The following is a 15,967-nucleotide window of genomic DNA, read 5'->3' on the forward strand; positions in this document are numbered from 1 at the left end:
GCGTGAAAAACCCAGCAGCGTTGCAGTTCTTGACATAAACCGGTGCGCCTGGCACCTACTACCATACCCTGTTCAAAGGCACTGAAATATTTTGTCTTACCCATTCACCCTCTGAATGGCACACATACACAATCAATGTCTCAATTGTCTCAATGCTAAAAAATCCTTCTTTAACCTGTCTCCTGCCCTTCATCTACACTGATTGAATTGGATTTAACAAGTGACATCAAAATGGGATCATAACTTTCACCTGGATTCACCTGGTCAGTCTATGTCATGGAAAGAATAGGTGTTCCTAATGTTTTGTACACTCAGCGTAGCTCTTGCATACACACACACACATACACACACACACACCAACATGACCTTTTCAAAGGACTTACTACTTTTCATCATCACATATGGCACGTGTTACATCTGTCAACTTGACATTCTAATCTCCTTCATCCTCATTAATCACACTGGCTCAGAGCAGCAGCAGTAGCAGGATAAAGATGCAAAACAACAACCTGACTCTTTGATGTGTTGTTGTTACATGCATGGCACCAACAGCTGGGATGGAATACAAAGACTCCCCCACACAGCCTCCTACACAGCTAACTGTTAGCTACTCTGTCAGGTTTTGTGTGGACCCCAGAAAGAGTAGCTGCTGCGTTAGTAGCAGCTTATGGGGATCCTTATAAAATACCAAATACTACTCCTGTCAGGGATTTTAAATGCTAGGTCTGTGAATATAGATTTTCTTTCTGCCATCACATTGTATCTTTCCTCTAAAGCAGTGTTTCCCAACCCTAGTACCTGAGTACCCCCAACAGTACATCTTTCTATTGTAATGCTGGACAAGCACACCTGATTCAACTGTCAACTAATCATCAAGCCCTCACTGAGTTGAATGAGGTTTTTCTTTGTCAAGGGCTACAACAAAACGGTGTACTGTTGGGGGTACTCGAGGACCAGTGTTGGGAAACACTGTTCTATAGGGTCAGTGAAGATAATTATATTTTAAGTGAGAGACATTTGGAGGCACGAGACAGTATATATATATATTGGTTTCTGTGTTTTATAGTGGATATCGACAAATATCTGCAGCGTCCTCCCCTTGAGCTGAAAGAAAGTTAATATCACATTACCACACTCTATTTAAATCAAAGCCTTTGTCAATGGACATTATAAGAAAATCTGTTTCAGCGACTTATTGGCATTTCCTTTGCTGTGTGACAATTAGCTTTTTAATTATTTAGTTAGCATGATTATTTTTTACAAATACGCAAGCAGATTACAGTTTCAACAGCAAATGACATTAAGGCACTCTAAAAAGGTTTATTAGCATATCGAAAGTGCTGGCTGGTAGCCTACTGTAGAGGAGGAAAATATATCTGGCAGCAGCATAAAGGCTGGAGAGTAAACATCAAATGCACTTATATCTTCAGGAACATTGAACGAGCAGATTTTTCATTTAAGATCAGCGATTCCCTTCAAAAGTCTGTTTTAGTCTGGTTGTTCCTTCTCGAAATGACATCCTTGGTATATTTTAAGCTCTAATACTCTGTGTATGGAAACATTATGAGCAAACATGTTTTACACTTTTAAACAGAACCTTATATTGAGAATTATATTTAGAATCCAAATATAAAGTTCTGATTTTAGCTATTGATGGCCTCACAGAAGTGTGCTTGGTGTTAGTCGAATGTGTTGCGCAAAGATGTTTTTCTTCCTTCTCGTCGTGGAACTTGAAGGGTTGATGAGTCTTGCGTGGAGTATTTCTACACAAACTGTTCAGGTTTCTCCATACACGTACTTGAAGCTGTAGAGAATGTAAGAGAAAATAAAACACATTTACCATGTAAATATCATATCACATCAATTAGGACTAATTGAGATTCATCCAGATTAGTTGTGTTATGTGTATAATAATGCGTGTCCTGAAATAACCTCATGACAAAAGTATGGGACAAGTCTTTCTGTGAAGTATAGTAACACCACCCTTCCAATAGCCTACTCACCAAGCAGACAAAGTTGTGAGGAAAAACACTGTCTGAACCAACCCCAGGAGAGCTAAGATTGGTGTATGTCCTCAGTTATGTGTCATCAGCATTTATGTAACTCAAATTATAGTTATATAAGTGTGTCTCAATCACATATTACAGGATGACACATTCCTTTTAAAAGCCTCTTAGTTCGGGAGACATCCATGTCTAATGATCTGATTGATGTCTGGACCGTTAAGTCTGTTAAGGTCCAGACCATCCACTATCCTTGTCCTCAGAGAGATCATGAGAGGTGACAGAAAGGTCGTTAGCACTGTCAGATGGTGTGAAAGTGTTGTTGGGTGTGTGTGTGTGTGTGTGTGTGTGTGTGTGTGTGTGTGTGTGTGTGTGTGTGTGTGTGTGTGTGTGTGTGTGTGTGTGTGTGTGTGTGTGTGTGTGTGTGTGTGTGTGTGTGTGTGTGTGTGTGTGGGGGAGGGTGGGTGGGTGGGTGGGTGGGTGGAACGCATGTCTTATCCCTCTTCCTTTGACTCCTCAGATGTGAAGTGATCAGTAATAACACAGTGATGGTTATGTATAGGAAATTATTCTGACATTAGCATTCCCTTTTGCCCTTAGAACTGCCTCAGCTCATCGGGGCATGGACTCTACAAGGTGTTGATAGAGTTGTGCTGGGATGCTGGCCCATGTCGACTCCAATGCTTCCCACAGTTGTGTCAAGTTGGCTGGATGTCCTTTGGGTGGTGGACCATTCTTGAGACACATGGTAAACTGTTGAGTGTGAAAAACCCAGCAGCGTTGCAGTTCTTAACACAAACCGGTGTGCCTGACACCTGCTACCACATCCCGTTCAAAGGCACTTCAATCTTTTTTCTTGTCCATTCACCCTCTGAATGGCACACATACAAAATCCATGGCTCAATTGTCTCAAGGCTTAAAAATCGTTCTATAACCTGTCTCCTCCCGTTCATCTACACTGATTCAAATGAATTGAACAAGTGACATCAATAAGGGATCATAACTTTCACCTGGATTCACCTCGACAGACTATGTCATGGAAAGATCAATTATTCTTAATGTTTTGTATACTCAGTTCATATTGTTACATGTTTATTTGTTTATGTTTATTTCAAAAAGCGCAACCTCTATCTCTCTCACACACACACACACACACACACACACACACACACACACACACACACACACACACACACACACACACACACACACACACACACACACACACACACAAAATCAAACAGATCATTGTTACACAAGAGGATTAAGGCAGTCAATAATGAGTTAATTACAGTTTAAGTTACAGGGCAAGCTATCATGCATATTACTGTAAGTATACAAAGTACAGACATGGCATAACAACTTCGCAATGTGGAAAAGAGATTCTAAAAAAACACATACGAAATAATAAATATTAAGTTAGTGCAAAACAATTATTTAATCAGAGTGTACATTTGATTTGCACTGTACCTTCAGACCAGTTATTTATAATATGTCAGTAAAAAAGTAAATTCTAGGTTTGTTATTCAAAAGTAGAAACATAAAAAATATCCAATAATATTTTACATATTATACAAGCAGTCAAGCACATTTTGGCCTCCTATAGGAAACCAAAGTTACAGCATTACTGCCTTCCAGCCACTAGAGAGAGGCAGAGTTTGACTTCAAGTATCAAAACAAGCTCTGGTATGGATACACAACATCACTATGTATGTAAACAGTGACAGAGTGTGATTAGAATGAGAGTTTCAGGTCAGTCTGTGTTACAATGATTAAGACAAGAACAAACTGATGCAACAGAGAAGCCAACTACCCAGCATACAGTTCAACACACTAGCCAGCAAATGAGAGACCTCAAAAGTGCTGTCAGTCAAAGCAAAGGAAGTGATGTTAGTTAGCTAGTGTCAACAGTTGCAGGTTGGTTACATGAGCATGCAGCATGGCTTCTTTCTCTTTTGAATCTTTTGAATCTTTCTGATACCTGGGGCTGAGTGCTTCTCTGTCCTGTCCAACTGTCCGTCTGAATTTGGGTAGGATGCCTCTTTGGCCTGTTGACCAGGGTAGACCAACTTCTTTGATGCTGTGTACGGTGACGCATTGATAGCGTTAATATTAGCGGTGGGCTCTGCCATGTACTGTATTAATTTCTGTTGAGGTTGAGAGTGATGATAACCCCAGTTTTTGTATCCATCCAGGTTGTTGGTGTTAAGCTGAGGGTTACTCTCGTCCACCCCATCCTCATCGCCAATGACGACAAGCTCAGCCCGGATGGACCCTTCGTAGCCCAGACCACGTCCACTGTCATCCTTGGCGGTTTGGTAGCCCATAAAGATTGCAGTGATAGGCTCAGATGTGTCTATGGCGTTCAGGATACTGAAGTGCAAGTCTTCCTGGTAGATCGGAGATGGTTTCTGGTCCTTTTTAGCTGACGAGTTGTAAAACATCCCGCCTTGCTGGATCTCTCTAGGGCTATGGTAGGAGTTGTGGGTGGGGTGAAACTCCCCGCCGTAGGAGAAAGGGTTCTGGTTGTACCCGTTGGTTGGCTGGTAGTACTCCTCGTCCTTCCTGCAGATGAAAGAGGGGACTGGAAGGTGAGGGGAGGAGGAGAGACTCTCCGGCCCTGAGTAGTGGACTCCATCAATGTAGTGGAGCTCCTTCCTGGAGAGGACGTCATGCTCATACAACTCCTGCTGATACCCATTCCCATTGGTTCCTTGGAGGACTTTAGCATGACTCTGTTGGGGCCTGTTGGAGGCCGAGGCACTCCTGCCGGAGGTGGTGGAGAATGCAGGCACTGATTCCTGGTGAACCTGACGGTCCTGTGGGAAAGCTCCGCTTTGAGGCATCTTCTGCACTATAGCCTTTCGGAGCAGCTTCTCCACCTCCATAGGGCTGAGCTCCTGGTGGCCCCGAGGGCCACAGGGGGTGGAGAATGCAGGCAATGGTTCCTGGTGGACCAGAGAGCCACAGTTGGGGGAGAATACAGGCACTGCTTCCTGGTGGCCACGAGGGCCACAGTTGGGGGAGAATGCAGGCACTGGTTCCTGCTGGCCACGAGGGCCACAGTTGGGGTAGAATGCAGGCACTGGTTCCTGGTGGCCCAGAGGGCTATAGTTGGGGTCGAATGCAGGTGCTGATTCCTGATGGCCCTGGTGGCCCCGAGGTCCTCTCTGAGACTTCTTCTGTTCTGTGGCTGCTCGCAGCAGCTCCTCCACCTCCATAGGGCTGAGCTCATCCACTCCATTCCCCAGGTGAGACCCGTCAGACTGCAGGGCATAGACAGACTTGCGGCCGTCGTCGTAGACTTTGACCCCTCTCTGCTGGAGCTCCTGGGGGGTGACGGTGGATGTAGACAGGACCCGGCTCTCCCCGGTACGGAGGTCCTTCTGGACGTTGATCTCCATTGCAAACATGGCTGGAGGAGGAGAGAAGGAGGAGAGACAGAGAGTACGAGGAAGGGAGAGATGGAGAGAGAGATGGGTTGAAATGAGATAAAAATAGGGTTTTGACATATCTACAGTACACGCTATTGTTGTAATAAATGTTAATATGAAGTTTCTTACTTTGTTTGGGTGTGTCCTTATTAAATTTAAAGGACTGCTTCCTTGAAATTTGAGGTTTGTAGAACTTTGGGACATCTAGAGTAGTTGGGGAAATATAGATTGGCTCTGTGAAAAAAATAAGCTATGTGTTTTGTATTACCAATGATTATGTGTATAGTGTAACATGCTTGATCAAATACATTAAATGAATAACGCAATCAGCAAGCTAGCAAAAGGCCTTACCTTCTTTGAAATTGTCATTTGCCTCCTGTAAGACAACATAAAAACAGCACTTTTAGAGGTACAACTCAGATCAACAAAACCTCAGATTAACAGTACCCTCATTGTGGGCAAAGCAAAACATCTAAACCAGAAATATCTCAATGTCAATTATGTTATGTCCAAGTACCTTTATTATCTCCTCAGGGGTTTTCTCAATAGCCTTCAGTCTCTTCAGTATGAAGCCCTCGTTTTTTGATATCATCGTCTCTTCCCTCTCCAGAGCCTCAATCTCTTTCTCAATCCTGCAAGCCGAGACAGAAAAGGTCAAAGGTCATATCACCTCATAGACAGGCGGAGAAGGGATAAAGAACGGATCAGTGAACTGACAGTTTTCTCATCTTCGGAAGACTTCCTTTTCTGGCTCTAATCTCGTCAGAGGTGTAACTTGGCAAACTGATCATGGCTGGCAGCAGACAGACTCAGGGTCAACCACTCGGGCATCCCACCTCTGCCAACCCCATCAATGCTGTGCTATCCCACCCAACTGGCATTAAATCACCCCATTAGAATAGCACAACCCTGCCACTTGACACCTACAGTCCAAATGGCTATACCCCAAAGCGGTACGACCCTAACAGATTGGAACCTACCCTGTGAAATACTAAAAAGTGTCCATTCAGTTGAGATGGGTGGATCAGGAGGGGGAGGGCAGAATGAGTCTATTTGTGGATGTCCCTCACTCTTACTAAAGAAACAAAAAGGCCAGAACACCACCTTTTAATAGTGACAAATGCCTATATGTTTAAATCCAAGGTGGTTTTCGTTAGGTAAAAAAAACAACTCTGTTACTTCCATCTCAGTTACGGGAGTTAGTGAACCTGAAGCTCACGCTGCTGTTGTCTTATTACCAGCACCTTAGAGGTTTCAGGGAACGCGCTGACTGCCACTTGGACCAACCTACAGACAATTATAGGTCTAACTGGACAGTTGATGGGCTACCCTTCACCGCAGACAGTCCAATACATGTTGCCAAGGTGTTGATGCATGCAACGTGATGCAGTGCCTGTCAGTTGAGCATAGAAATTAAATAAATAAAAGCGGTGTCCCCATTTAAAAGCAACACTTCACCGTAAGTGGTGCAGATTTAACATGGGTAAGGTTTAATCGAATGAAGCATCCAAGATGAAACATTTGCTAAAACATATCTCGACATACCAAGGCCTATATTCCATCAGGCAGCCATGTTAATAAAACAGCAATGTAAACATACTGTAGATCAGTTTAGACAGGAATAAGTGGAGCATCACTTGTCCTGGCTTACTGTACCTGTGGATGCTGGTCTGGAGGAGCTTAGTTTGTTGTTGATCTCCCCTCAAAATCTCTCTCTGCTGTGGGCTCTGGATGGCTGCTCCATCCATGAGCCATTGCTCTCTTAAGGACTTTTTCTGTTCAAAGTAAGAGAGGGTGACACAGCATTATGTCTTAACTGTCATGTTTGACATGTTATTTTTGCACTCTAACATATGTCTTTAATGGACTGCTCAACCACAATGATTCTCCATAAAATCTAAAAACTGTCATCAAGCTTTGATACCTGGAACTCTCACTGTCATTAGATAGTTACGAATTAATCAAATGTTATTGAAACAATGTGGTTTGACAATTTGACAGTAAGATGAACTATAATGTTATCACTTCATTGATGGTCAAATTACCTAACTGTACCTTTAAGTGCTGAAGCTTTAATTTCTCCTTGTCAATCTCCAGCTTTTTATGAGCAATGTCCTCTTGGACTTTCCTCTTATCCTGCAGATAAAGTATTTAAAAAAGAAAGTTGTGAACCTTAAAGTACTTAACACAGATATTATTCAGCTGTTGATTTGCTGTAAGAGAACCAGGAATAGAGGTCAGTTTACCGTTATGGCTTGGAGCCGCTCCTTGACCAGGTCTGCCTCTTCCATTCTGACCCTGGACCAAAGAAAAATTAAGAAAGAAAAAACAATGGCGATGAGAAGGGAACTCTGGAATAAAAACAGCAGCTAAAAAGTGATGCATTGACACACATACCAGTCATAAAGTGAATAAAGCTTTATAATCCATTGAGAGGGAAGGTTAAAGGGATACTTCACCTTTTTATGTGAACTATCCCTTTAACAGGTGAACAAGGAATAGTGCCAGTGGTGACTGACACCCTTTGAAAATGTGACTTGAAAAATTTGACTAGAAACAAGAGGGTTTGAGTTCCACCACAGATGACAAATGACCTAATCATTACTAAGGGATTTCACACTCAATTCTACCTGACCAGAACTGAAACAAGAGTCTGGTCTAGCCACTAACACACTACATTTTTGGTCTGAGAGAGCATGGCATTCAGGCCCCTAATATCTTATTACAGAAATGTACTGACCTACAAGGCAAGAGTCTCCAACTGGAATGCCGATACACAGAATGCCGATACAAAAATCCTAAAGTGCAAAAACGAATGCACTCTGGGGTACCTTAGGGGTGTGCTTCTGTGTGTGGTGACAGCGACAGTGACTGTGATGACCTATGGCCCTGAAAGGGCATGCCAGCATCTCCCTGGTCTCTCCTTACATCTTTCCACGAAATGTGAGCCCTACCGCAGACTTCCTGTCTCTCACCATGCTCCACAGATATTCTAGACTAGCTATTTTCTCAGACAGCCCCCTTAATGGGATGACTCAGCAGCAGCCTCTATATTTGCTCTTCACATAGAGGTAGGAACCTGAAAGAGATATCAGTCTGATAAGTGAGGAGAATATGGGGGCTACTGGTAAAATGTTCTGTACATACAGTTGAAGTCGGAAGCTTACATAAACTTAGGTTGGAGTCATTAAAACTCGTTTTTCAACCATTCCACAAATTTCTTGTTAAATTAACAAACTATAGTTTTGGCAAGTCGGTTAGGACATCTACTTTGTGCATGACACAAGTCATTTTTCCAACAATTGTTTACAGACAGATTATTTCACTTATAATTCATTGTATCACATTCCCAGTGGGTCAGAAGTTTACATACATTAAGTTGACTGTGCCTTTAAACACCGTGTAAAATTCCATAAAATGATGTCATGGCTTTAGAAGCTTCTGATAGGCTAATTGACATCATTTGAGTCAATTAGAGGTGTACCTGTGGATGTATTTCAAGGCCTACCTTCAAACTCAGTGCCTCTTTGCTTGACATCATGGGAAAATCAAAAGAAATCAGCCAAGGCCTCAGAAAATAAATTGTGGACCTCCACAAGTCTGGTTAATCCTTGGGAGCAATTTCCAAACTCCTAAAGGTACCACGTTCATCTGTACAAACAATAGTACGCAAGTATAAACACCATGTGACCACGCAGCCGTCATACCGCTCAGGAAGGAGACGCGTTCTGTCTCCTAGAGATGAACGTACTTTGGTGCGAAAACTGCAAATCAATCACAGAACAACAGCAAAGGACCTTGTGAAGATGCTGGAGGAAACAGGTACAAAAGTATCTATATCCACAGTAAAACGAGTCCTATATCGACATGACCTGAAAGGCCGCTCAGCAAGGAAGAAGCCACTGCTCCAAAACCACCATAGATCGTACTTTTTGGAGAAATGTCCTCTGGTCTGACGAAACAAAAATAGAACTGTTTGGCCATAATGACCATCGTTATGTTTGGAGGAAAAAGGGGAACGCTTGCAAGCTGAAGAACACCATCCCAGCCGTGAAGCACGGGGGTGGCAGGATCATGTTGTGGGGGTGCTTTGCTGCAGGAGGGACTGGTGACCTTCACAAAATAGATGGCATCATGAGGAATTGAAAATTATGTGGATATATTGAAGCAACATCTCAAGACATCAGTCAGGAAGTTAAAGCTTGGTTGCAAATGGGTTTTCCAAATGGACAATGACCCCAAGCATACTTCCAAAGTTGTGGCAAAATTACTTAAGAACAACAAAGTCAAGGTATTGGAGTGGCCATCACAAAGTCCTGACCTCAATGCTATAGAACATTTGTGGGCAGAACTGAGAAAGCGTGTGCGAGCAAGGAGGCCTACAAACCTGAATCAGTTACACCAGCTCTGTCAGGAGGAATGGGCCAAAATTCACCCAACTTATTGTGGGAAGCTTATGGAAGGCTACCCGAAACGTTTGACCCAAGTTAAACAATTTAAAGGCAATGCTACCAAATACTAATTGAGCGTATGTAAACTTCTGACCCACTGGGAATGTGATGAAAGAAATAAAAAGTGAAATAAATCATTCTCTCTACTATTATTCTGACATTTCACATTCTTAAAATAAAGTGGTGATCCTAACTGACCTAAGACAGGGGATTTTTACTAGGATTACATGACAGGAATTGTGAAAAACTGAGTTGAAATGTATTTGGCTAAGGTGTATGTAAACTTCTGACTTCAACTGTTCAACTGGTAATCCTCTAACTGGAATTTCTGAAATAAACAAAAACTGGGGGGTTTGGGGAAAGTTTCTCTTTTGCAACCTTAACTACAATATTCACCCTAACTACAGAAAGTAGTCACACGCCCTGACCAAATTTTGTTGTGTTACAGCCTGAATTTAAAATGGATTAAATAGAGATTTTTGGTCTCTGGCCTACACACAATAACCCCATAATGTCATTGTGGGATTATGTTTTTTGGAATTGTAACAAATTAATGAAACATGAAAAGCTGAAACGTCTTGAGTCAATACTTATTCAAGCCTTTGTTATGGCAAGCCTAAATAAGTTCAGGAGAAAAATGTGCTTAACAAGCCACATAATAAGTTGAATGGACATTTTTGAATGACTACCTCATCTCTGTACCCCACACATACAATTATCTGTAAGGTCCCTCAGTCGCCCTGGGAATTTCAAGCACAGATTCAACCACAAAGACCAGGGAGGTTTTCCAATGCCTCGCACCTATTGATAGATGGGTAAAAAAAAGCAGACATTAAATATCCCTTTGAGCATGGTGAAGTTATTAATTACACTTTGGATGGTGTATCAATACACCCAGTCACTACAAAAATACAGGCATCCTTCCTAACTCAGTTGCCGGAGAGTAAGGAAACCGCTCTAAGATTTTACCATGAGGTCAATAGTGACTTTAAAACAGTTACAGAGTTTAATGGCTGTGATAGGACAAAACTGAGGATGGATCAACAACATTGTTGTAACTCCACAATACTAACCTAATTAACAGAGTGAAAAGGAGGAAGCCTGTACAGAAAAATTACAAAACATGCATCCTGTTTGCAACAAGGCACTAAAGCAATACTGCAAAACATGTGGCAAAGCAATTCACTTTTTGTCCTGAATACAAAGTGTTACGTTTGGGGCAAATCAAATACAACACATTACTGAGTACCACTCTCCATATTTTAAAGAATAGTGGTGGCTGCATCATGTTATGGGTATGGTTGTAATCGTTAAGACTTGGGAGTTTTTCAGGATAAAAAAGTAACGGAATGTAGCTTAGCACAGGCAAAATCCTAGAGAAAAACCTGGTTCAGTTTGCTTTCCACCAGACACTGGGAGATCAATTCACCTTTCAGCAGAACAATAACCTATAAAACAAGGCCATATCTACACTGGAGTTGCTTACCAAGAACACAGAGAATGTTCCTGAGTGGCCAAGTTACAGTTTCTACTTAAATCTACTTGAAAATCTATGTTAAGACCTGAAAATGGTTGTCTAGCAAAGATCAACTACTAATTTGACAGATCTTGAAGACGTTTGAAAATAATAATGGGTAAATGTTGCACAATCCAGGTGTAAAGCTCTTACGAGATTAACTCAGAAAGACTCACAACTATAATCGCTACCAAAGGTGATTCTACAAAATATTGATTAAGGGGTGTGAATACTTATGTAAATTAGATATTTCTGTATTTCATTTCCAAGAAAATGTGCAAACATTTTCACTTTGTCATTATGGGGTATTGTGTGTAGATGGGTGAGACTTTTTGCAAATATTTAATCAACTTTTAATTCAGGCTGTAACACAACAAACTGTGGATTAATTCAAGGGGTTTGAGTACTTTCTGAAGACACTGTAAACTCAAGGAGAGTCTAAAAATAGGAGGTCATAACAACAATATACAAGTGTTGCACTCTGCGGCAAAGCATGCGTCTGTCTGTCTCTTCAAAACAGAGATAAGCAAACAGGTGACTGAACTAAAGTACAGTTCTTGTTCTTCATTTACATGTTATTACATTTTTGGGGTTCTTCTATGAGGGCATGGGAGATACACTACTCTGATATTGTAGGAGGAAATTGGGGTGATGTAGAAATATTTGGGCAGCTGTTATGGTTGTAAATGTTATTGACATAAAGCCCTTGTGATGAAATATTGCCACGTGGCATAGGGCCAGGTATGTCTATCATGATTACAAAGTGACATCATCACACAGCTCTGTATAAACAATGAAATTCAAATTGAAACGATTTTCCTGTTTAAAATTAAAAGTCAAAATATGATTTTAAACAAGAATACATTAGAAAAATCCTAATTGAAAATGAATGGCACTTTTCAGTTCTTGAAGGGGAATTTCAATTAATCTCCTGATTAGAAAGAACTGAAATGGGACTCACTGATCCCAACCCTGGTCAGCATTTTGAACTGTGCCATATGTCCTCCCACATGTGACAAAGACTGCATTTCTCTGACCAATCCCATCAGATCTTTTCAAGTCAGATCTTTCAGACCAATTAGTGAAAAAAAGCTCAGAATTGGGCTGCCTGTGTAAACCCAGCCTAATTTGGCTGGACACCGCTTTGACCCTTAGTTCATCACTTCTGAGAAGGTTTGAGACACATTGTTTAGCTGGCCTGATATATCACACTTGGGCGCTTATAGAGCATTGCAGTATGCAGACTCTTTTATTTTCTTTCTAGACATATTATAGGCTACTTCTTCATCAGCACCTGCCCAGATCAATCGGATGTGTTTCAATATGTCCCCAATATGTCCCAATGTGAAGGAGTGGCAGCTACAAACTGTGATGGTCAGTTCCCAGCTCCAATCCCTCCTCAGGCAGACTGACAGTTCTAGTGGAAGGAGGTTTTCTCTAAGCTGCCTGACCTAAGCTGATCACTGCGGTGATTTAGCCAGGCAGCAAATCTGTTGGGGCATCTGCTTCCACAACAATAACTGCATGGACACATGGTTTTCAAAAGGGCACATGTACAGTAGGATGGTAAAACAGTATGCATATTTGTAGTATACAATTTCATGTGCATTCTTCCGTCATTTTCTTTATGCTTTATGCTATTATTTAATGGGTGTGTATTTCATTCCAATGGTATAGAGCTCATGCAAAGTATTTGTCTATAACATAGCCTAGATGCACAAAGAATGCCCAAACGATGAGACATAAATGCTGTATATTCTAGACCTACTTTGGTAAATTAGAATAGTTTATTCACACAAGTAATCAAACAAAAGGAGAACACGCGCTTGAGTACACTGCACAAACATTGGACTGAGGAATAGTCGACTGTGATTTTGCAGCTCTCACATGAGTGAAACAACAGTGTCCCAAGTAAAAGTTCCTATAAAATGACAATAAATCCCCATGCCTTCGCATGTTAGAACAGGAACACTGGCGGTAAAAACTGAAGCGGTTAAAATGAAGCATTAAGAGATTACTGGAGACCACGCAGTGCGCCTGTCCAATTGTTTTAAACATGCAAGCTAAAAGATCAATTGAACATATGAGAGTGAATTTATGTTGAAATAATTTTAAAATAACGAACTCAGATTAAAACCAATACAAAGTTATAATGTATTGCATAGTTATATATGCAGGATCTTAAATTGACCTATATTGTCACAGCAAAATACAGAGCAGCAACAGGATTTTAAAGTTTAGTCCATAATGTTGCTTGATCGGTGGTTAGGCTATTAGCCTTATCTTACAACATTGCCAAGCAAAAACGGGTTGAGAAAATGGCAAGAACACTCACCAGTTGTGCGTGAACAAATGCTGGATATGGAATATAAATGCCTTGGTAACCCAAGTTCACTATTGGTGGACAGCGTAAAGCGCTCTGTCCTAAACAACGCGACAGTCAGGTACAGCGCGGGTGGCTTGAACAGAGCCAAGGGAAGGCATGATTGGCAGCTTGCCTTTACACCAATAGCAACAGGGCAAGTGTTGTATCCCACTGAGCACATATGTCAGTTCAACGCCAACGTCACATTTGGTTGTTGTCCACTAACGTGAATTCAACGTGAAATCAACCAAAAATGTCACCATGTCATTGGATTTGGGTTCAAATTTGATTGAAAAAAAAATACGAAATTCCCTTACATTGGTGACTTTTTGCAAATCCAATCAGTTTTCCACCTCGATTCAAAGTCATAACATAGATTTTTTTAGTTTAAATGATATTGAAAAATGTTGATTCAACCAGATTTGCGCTAGTATATGCATCAAACGTCCCTATGCACTTTTCTATTTTTGGAGTTATTACATAAAACTGATCAGTATTCCAAAGAATGAAGTCATGTATTTTCAAGGTTGTGATGCAGGGGCACAACTTTGATTTTAGAAGTGGGGGGGACATAATTTCTTTTTTTTTTATCTAGTCGGATAACCACTCCAAACAGCCTACCCGACTGCTCGGAGTCGTCCACATGGTCCTAAAGCACACCATTGCCTCGTTTTGTACCACATTCCAATGATAAAACTGGGGGGGGGACAAAATTGCAATTTCAAAATGTGAGGGGTACGAGCAGAGATTTACAGATTGATGGTTTGGGCCCATCCGGTGGTAAAACTTTTAAAAGAGTGCAGGCTCTTTTAGCTACCAAAGCAAGGGGGAGGTGGGCACTTCACCAGGCCGAAATCCCAAATAGATAGATTCCAGATGTCCGTCAGCTAGCGTGCTAGCACTAAGCCAAGGTGGAAAAAGTTACAAAACTCCCGTAACCTACTTCACAGAGAACATGCCCGAAAAGTTGACAAAACAGAAAAGCACAACAGACGAGGTACTACACAATAGAGCAAACAGGTATGATTTTCACTTTCATTTTGAGCCCACGGCAAGAAAGCACCAGAGCCTGCTGGGCTAACGGGTTACCACTAGATAACACAGCCACAAAGTTTGTGAATAGCATGAGGTGTGGCTAACGTTAGCCAACTTGAGCTAGCTACCGAGCTAGCATACGAACTCGACAGCACAGAGTAGACCCTGCATATGACGTTGAGAAATAGTGCATTGTGGGTAGTTCAGACTTCTTTCCGTAAATAAGTAAATAAATATGTAATAACCCAAAAACAAAACTACGTTTGTACTTATAGGTAACCAGATCGTGACTACAACTAAGTTACTGAGTCTGACCACACTGTGTTGTTACATTGGTGAGTAAAAACGGCTTCCTACCCTTTATCTGAAGCTTTGAGAAAGCCATGTGCTTGCTCTCATCATCTCACTGTGAAACAAAGTTCCTGTTTGCTTTCCTTGCAAAGTTCCAAATTGGGCTTTTCTCTAAATGTGCACAGCTGTCTTTGCTTTGATCCTCCTTGACAAACACGGACAGACATCGACCTAGAACCTAGAAGAATTAGAAACCTAAAACAGTCATCCATCAAAGTCATGCTATTTTGAACAATTCATTTATTTATTATGTCACATTCCAGGGAATGTTTTGGAGTTTTTTATTAACCACTTCGACCATGGGACAGACAGTGTCCTGAACACCCATAGCACATGCATGTTTACGGCCAAGTCGTTAAAGATTCCATAAATAACTGACGCGCGCCAAGCACATCCATCATGCAGGCATGCGGGGACAGGTGTGGGAAGTGGGAGTGTAGCTATGGCAACAACACACGTCTCCAAATACCCATGTCTGTCTGTGTGTGTCATGTTATAAGGTTTTGCACTTGTGGCTTCTCTCCCTGCCTGTTTTCTCCTCTAAGCTCAGTGTGTTTATTTCTGTTTGAGTATTTCCAGGAATGCATTTTTGGCCTATGTTGTAGGCTTCTTTCTCTCATCTCAGTGGAACGTCCAACAGTGAGCTCATAGGTACAGAGTAGACCTGCTGGTCAAACAATAATGCATCCACAAATCACCTCAGCATGGGACAGCTCACAGACTGCACCAGAACACACCCAGGTGGGAGACATTCCTACGTTGTGTTGCGTTTGCTTGTGCTCCCATTAAGAAATGTCACCCTCGGTGGCATG

At 41.6% G+C, this 15,967-nt stretch overlaps 1 protein-coding gene across 3 annotated transcripts; it reads right to left on the reverse strand.

Annotated features, from left to right (window-relative positions):
* Positions 1-1,034: 1,034 nt before the first annotated feature.
* Positions 1,035-13,901, reverse strand: LOC106599129 (palmdelphin a). 3 transcript variants are annotated; one of them, XM_014190209.2, is made up of 9 exons: positions 13,740-13,900; positions 7,684-7,735; positions 7,493-7,573; positions 7,094-7,212; positions 5,955-6,069; positions 5,789-5,813; positions 5,567-5,671; positions 3,985-5,418; positions 1,035-1,804 (listed from the first exon to the last, which is right to left on the reverse strand). In XM_014190209.2, exons 2-9 carry the CDS (start codon positions 7,726-7,728, stop codon positions 1,764-1,766), a joined length of 1,965 nt encoding a protein of 654 aa, XP_014045684.2. In that variant the 5' UTR covers positions 7,729-7,735; positions 13,740-13,900; the 3' UTR covers positions 1,035-1,763. The 3 variants fall into 3 exon arrangements, with proteins under 3 accessions (XP_014045684.2, XP_014045685.2, XP_014045688.2); XM_014190210.2 differs by having other exon boundaries at positions 5,567-5,641; positions 13,740-13,899; XM_014190213.2 differs by lacking the exon at positions 5,567-5,671 and having other exon boundaries at positions 13,740-13,901.
* Positions 13,902-15,967: the final 2,066 nt, after the last annotated feature.

Source organism: Salmo salar, chromosome ssa03 (genome assembly GCF_905237065.1).
Source record: "Salmo salar chromosome ssa03, Ssal_v3.1, whole genome shotgun sequence".
Taxonomy (NCBI): domain Eukaryota; kingdom Metazoa; phylum Chordata; class Actinopteri; order Salmoniformes; family Salmonidae; genus Salmo; species Salmo salar.